This window comes from Castor canadensis, chromosome 10, assembly GCF_047511655.1.
Source record: "Castor canadensis chromosome 10, mCasCan1.hap1v2, whole genome shotgun sequence".
NCBI lineage: Eukaryota > Metazoa > Chordata > Mammalia > Rodentia > Castoridae > Castor > Castor canadensis.
The window spans coordinates 108,516,137-108,522,136 of NC_133395.1; the positions used below are offsets into that span (position 1 = coordinate 108,516,137).

The 6,000-nt window shown below is 37.9% G+C and overlaps 1 protein-coding gene across 7 annotated transcripts in view; it reads left to right on the forward strand.

Annotated features, from left to right (window-relative positions):
* Satb1 (SATB homeobox 1) overlaps positions 1-4,653 on the forward strand; it is a 96,659-nt gene extending 92,006 nt beyond the window's left edge. For 6 of the 7 annotated variants that reach the window (XM_074043839.1, XM_020186691.2, XM_074043838.1 and 3 more), the window contains exon 11: positions 1,921-4,653. In XM_074043839.1, coding sequence (XP_073899940.1) covers positions 1,921-2,433 — 513 coding nt within the window. In that variant the 3' untranslated portion in view covers positions 2,434-4,653. The remainder of the gene's footprint in view (positions 1-1,920) is intronic. The other variant, XM_074043842.1, reaches the window with a different exon arrangement.
* Positions 4,654-6,000: the final 1,347 nt, after the last annotated feature.

The following is a 6,000-nucleotide window of genomic DNA, read 5'->3' on the forward strand; positions in this document are numbered from 1 at the left end:
TAATGGTATACTGCCCCCAAGGAAAGGAATTACTTGTGGTTCTGTAGAGGAAGTTTGCAAAGTCACAATTTTATACCTTGGCTTCGGTCCAGTGCGAAGAGGGGAGGGAAACCTATTTGGCCTCTTGCTTTCTGCGTCTTGGCCCTTCCTTCACCTTGAACAGCCTCCCTACCCTCAGCTGCAGGTCATGGGTGAGTCTTGTCTGTTTGTCTTTCCTTTAGAGCCCCTCTCCCAGCACCCATGGGAAAGGAGGGTCTAGAGGCGTTTTCTTGCCAGGCCTGCCGACCCCTGCACCATGGCTCGGTACTGCTCCTCAGGTGAGCAGGCACTGGTTACCTATGCCAGCAAGAAAGGGAAGCAGAGGGGGTGGCTTAAAGACCTGCTCCCTTGCTCAAGATCTTCAGGTGCAGGCAGGATGGACTACCCGTAACTGTGGCCAAGCACCCCTGGACCAGCAGGTTCAACCTGGAGGTTCCATCTGGTGGTTTGATGGTCTCTGGTCGAGGGCCTCCTTCCCCATGAATTAAGTTGAGGAGTTCTGGGATCCGGTAGTTTGTTGGGGCTCTTTACAGCCTCAGTAGCTTAGAAAGTGTGTTCTAGTTGAAGTTGAGCTGTGTATCTTACTTCTGTTAAATCTGAGGGGTGTCTTTAGCTTTCTCCTTTAAGGGAAAATGCCACTGGCTTTTTGGAATCTTTGTTGAATCACCTGCATTACTTCTTGGTATTGCTATGGAAAAAAAAAAATACAGATATGTGTAGCTAAAGTAATAGAGTTATCCATCTACTAGGAAAAAAGAAAAAAGATCTTTGAATGTATTCAAGATAAAACAAATTGAAAAAAGAGAATCCCTTAGGGTATCAAACACTAAAATAATCATGAATGCCTGGAAAACTTACTGTTTCAGCTAAAACAAAGGAGAGAAAGATATATGTTAAGTAATAAAAATAGTACTTGTTTGAAAATGTAAATTGTTTTTAATAAAATTGCTTCTTAGGGGGATAAGAGGCAATTTTAACTCTGCTTAAGCACAGTACAAATATTCTAATATTTTGCCACTCACTCAGGTTGATTTGCTTTGTAGATAAGAATTATGGATATCAAGAGTACAGTAAATGTGTGTGTCACACATTTGTTATGTATAATTGTGTACGGAAATTACAGTGCATATACAGCTACTAATTACAAAAAAGTGTCTGTATACACTAAATTTAAATCCTAATCACATCTGAATTTACTATAGACAAAACAATTTGCTAGCCAGCATACAGTGAAATGAACCTTTATTTTCGGGTAAGAAAAAAAACTTAGCGTCAGCCTAGTACAGTTTGGTAAGAAGTCGTATGTATGAAATTGGAGCTGTCTGGGAGATGGTTCACACATGTGAGACTCGAACATGTTTTGGAGAGCCTGCTGCCTAAGTCCAGGTGCCCCCTTCTGGTTTTGCTCCGTGTCTTAGCCATGCATTGGAAAGGGGCAGAACCTGCTTCTTTCCCCGTGGCTTTGTAGCTTACCTTTCCAGAATGTCTTTGAAATCCTTGCTTCTCAATCTTCGTTTTAAATCTTCTGTTAATTATTGACTTTCTAATTTGCTGTGCTGTCTTTGCCTTTGATGCGTGTCCATCTGGAGAAGTTTATGGCTCTGGTTTTCCGAATGCTGAGTTTTCTTCTCCTCTACTGATCTCTGATAAGTGAGCACAGCAGCACCTGAAAGCCGCACTATTTCCTGTCTTCCCACTTCATATCATTTTGATTTTTTTTTTTCCTAAATGCTGTAAACAATTTAGCTGGCCTGCTTCTGACTGCGAACCTGTCCCTGTCAGAGGTGCTCTGTGTGGAATGCACACCGCCGTGTTCTAATTCTAGCTGGCTTTGTGGGGAGCGGGGAGCAGAGCTCTGACCATCTCCTTGTTTCCTTGCAGCAGCAGCAGCAGCAACAGCAGCAACAGCAGCAGCAGCAGCAGGCACCACCACCATCACAGCCACAGCCACAGCCACAGGCAGGTCCCCGGCTCCCCCCACGACAGCCCACTGTGGCCTCGCCTGCCGAGTCCGACGAGGAGAACCGGCAGAAGACCCGGCCACGAACCAAAATTTCCGTGGAGGCCCTGGGAATCCTCCAGAGTTTCATACAAGATGTGGGCCTATACCCAGATGAAGAGGCCATCCAGACTTTGTCCGCCCAACTTGACCTTCCCAAGTACACCATCATCAAGTTCTTTCAGAACCAGCGGTACTATCTCAAGCATCACGGCAAACTGAAGGACAATTCTGGCTTAGAGGTGGATGTGGCAGAATATAAGGAAGAGGAGTTGCTGAAGGATTTAGAAGACAGTGTCCAAGATAAAAATGCCAACACCCTTTTCTCGGTGAAACTAGAGGAAGAGCTAGCCGTGGAAGGCCACACAGACATTAATGCTGATCTGAAAGACTGAGATCAAAGTGTTATTTTCATTCAACAGTGCCACTGGTATTTACTAACAAAATGAAAAGTCCACCTTGTGTTCGCTCAGAAAACCTTTGTTGTCCATTGTTTGGCCAATAAATCTTCAGAAACTTGCACAAACAGGAAAGTTGGGAAGGATAGAACAGACTGCACTAAATGTTTTACAAACTGCTCGGCAGCCCCAGGTGAAGCATCAAGGATTGTTTGGTATTAAAATTTGTGTTCCAGGGATGCACCACGGGTGCGTGCCCAGTCAGCATGATACCAGAGATTTTTTTTTTTTAATTATAATTATTCTGGAGCCTCAAACAAGCATTATAACTTCTGTGGTTATGCTTTCCTTTCCTTTAATTATTTCTATAACACTCCACACTGATCTTTGGAAACTTGCCCCTTATTTTAAAAAAATAAAGGAAAAAAAAAAGAGTTTGTTACTCTATTGTATGTTACAAAAGAACTATAGACTGTGAATGCAGTTTAAAATGACATGCCAACAAATGCCTTGTATTATATGGCACTGCCGTAATTCAAATTTGTTTTTTTTTATTTTGGAAATAAAAGTTCACTGTAATTTTTTTCATTATCATTGTTATATGATTTTTTTAAGCAAAAAAAAAAAAGGAAAAGAAAATGTGAAACACAATTTAGTCCTTTTTATTTATTTGTAGATCCTGCAGCACCCTGTTGTAATTAATTTTTTAGAAGTTTCCGTTAAATGTAATATTGCTTCTCTTGTTACCATACTGATTCTTTTCTATTTATAAATGTATTTTGATGGGCAGTAAAACAAAGTGTCTTAAAAGTTTTAACTAGAGAAAAATGTGCTTTACACAGTTGCCTATAAAAAAATGCTCTATGTTACCCAAGCAATTCATACTATAAGCTTCACTCTTATTGTTGTATGCAATTTTTACTATCATGCAAATAAGCTTAGGTTAATAAAACTAATAGATCACCTTAGAAAATTATGCAATTAATGTGAAAAAATAATTGATGTTTGCAATGTGTCTTCCTTTGGTTTACAATCAATTTTAAAGCTACATCTGTATAAAGTTTCTGTATAAAGGTGTATTTCTTTTTTATGAGTTTATGGCTATGAAAACACCAGCTATTTTGTTACAGCTGGCTGTTTTTATAAGTGGATCACAATTTTCTTTATGCAGAGATGTTCTGATTAGGAGTGGTTATTGACTGTAACTACACAATTAAAATTGTTTGTATGGTATGACATGGTAGGGTTTGTCTGCTTATGTGAAGTAACTTTAACAACAGTCAAAGGATGACCCTGTCACTTTGGTGCATGTTAAGACTTTCTAAATGACATTTAGCTGATTTTTAAAAAGAGCAATTGAAAAGTCACTTGAAACACGTAAATTTAAATCATAAACGTACTCATTTTAAATAGGTATGAAATTTCACAATGAAGATGGTTATCTGTTCTTTTGCATAATAAACAGGACAGTCAAAAGATTCTAACAAAAGCACAAATTCACTTTCTAGCAGCTTTGTGCTTAGAACGGATTCATCTGCTTTTATCTCACAGTCCTTCGATTATGGCAACACTTTTCCTTAAGCTAAGGTGTATTTTTAAAAGTCAGTAGTAGTAACAGAAAATAAGTGCAGAAAAAATGAACCTCTGTGTAGGAACCCCTTACTAAGCACTTTTTTTTTTGTTTTGTTTTTAACAAGTTATAAGTGGAGAAAATTGATCATTCTGAGCTCATTTGACTGTATATATCATAACTACGCGAAGAATATAAAAATACCACACCTGCAATTTAAACATCTTCAAAATTCTTGCAACATAAAACCTTAGAAAACAGCCATACCATGAAGTAAGGTTCCTTAGTGGTCACAGAAAGGATTGAGGCCTGTTTAGTTTTGGGTTGTTTTGTTATTTATTTTTTGGCTTTTTTTTTTTTTCAAATTCCGTAAATGTCAATGGGGGATATCTGGGTTCCTGCAGACATAGTTATGCAGCCGGACCTTTTCCTCAGGCCTGGGTGAGCTCATTGGTAGGCAACTGGCCTCTGTATTTTAGCATCAGCTAAAATGGGATTATGGAAGACTCTCAATGAAGCTTTAAAGTTGTGTTTACTTTTGAAGTCCAGCTGAGCTATCCTGGAGGCTGCTGGTTTGTTGCAAACTAGTTTCCAGTTTTTGGTTTTTTTTTTTTTTTTTTTTAAATGAGAAAACAAACTTTAAAGTTTCTTCACTAGAGTTCAGAAAAGTAATCATTTGAGCCAAAGAAATTTTTATTAAAGCAAACTACATTTCAAGTATTTTAAAAGATAGTAAAATAGATAGTACTAAGAATAATGCCATTAACTAAAACAATTATCTTGTTTTCCCCAAATTTAAAGTCTAGAATCAAGTAGAATGGATGTCTCTTTTTTCCTTTTTATCTAGCCCAACGCTTACCACAAGATGTCAAATCGGCATGAAATTTAGTGATGTTTTAGAAGAAGGGATTGGTTTGCAAGTAATATTTTCCATTCCTAATAGCTTCCAGAATTCTATTGAAATAGTTTTTGATGAAATGATGAATGTGTGTTGGAAATCAACATAATCTTACTAACAAAATTCTCTTACTTAACTTTTTAAGGTCAGCATGGTTTTTTTTAGTACAAAGCATTTGTTAAGCAAAATTGTTTTCAGGAAAGATGGCACATTTTGGAAAAGTTCAGGTGATCTTCATATCAGTCCCCCAATGTCGTTACCACCCATGCCAGTTCTCCTTTTGTTGCCTGTGACTATGGTAAAATTCCTTTAACAAGCTTCATTGTGTCCAAGTAGTTCAGAGACTTTGAAAAGGTAGGCATGACATAGTGCTATGTGCTGTTAAGTCCTGAGCAGAGTCAGGTAGTTTACGGGTAATATTCAGCCTTGAGCATCTGAATCTGTCGTGGGTTCCTTCACTCAGCACTTTGCCACTAATTTGTATTACACTCTGTGGCCGTATAATGCTTACACATTATGCAAAAAATAATGTTGATAGTATCTCCTTGCCACACAATATGCAGAGTTGACATAACCTTTGAAAACCAAGCTAATATGTGCCCTAGTTGTGTAGCACTTGGTAGCAAAGTCTGTACATACTATGTATAAAATGTGTATTGATTAGCAGTTAGTACTAAGGAATTCTGAGCTTAAGTTTTTCCCCCCAAGTAGTGATATCTATATCTAACTGTGCTTATCTAAAATACATAGCCGAAATAGAAAATATTTAAATGGTTCAAGATTGACTTAAAATGTCAATATCACACATTCCCTGATCAAATTCTGCCCTATTCCCTGTTGTTAACATCTGGCTGATACAAAGTTCCTTGGCTGTCACAATATTTTCAATAAATGAGATATTCTGAACCGCCTGGTGATACTTTCAAAGGAGCAATTAAAATGTGTATACCCTACAATGTAGCTGACAGAATTAGGACTTCTGTGTTAAAGCAAGCCAGAAGTTTGCATGACTGGAAACCAACAGAAATCCAAAAATGTTAATCATAAAGTATGAGAAAATACCAATACTCTATCTTACAAATAAATATTTTTTATC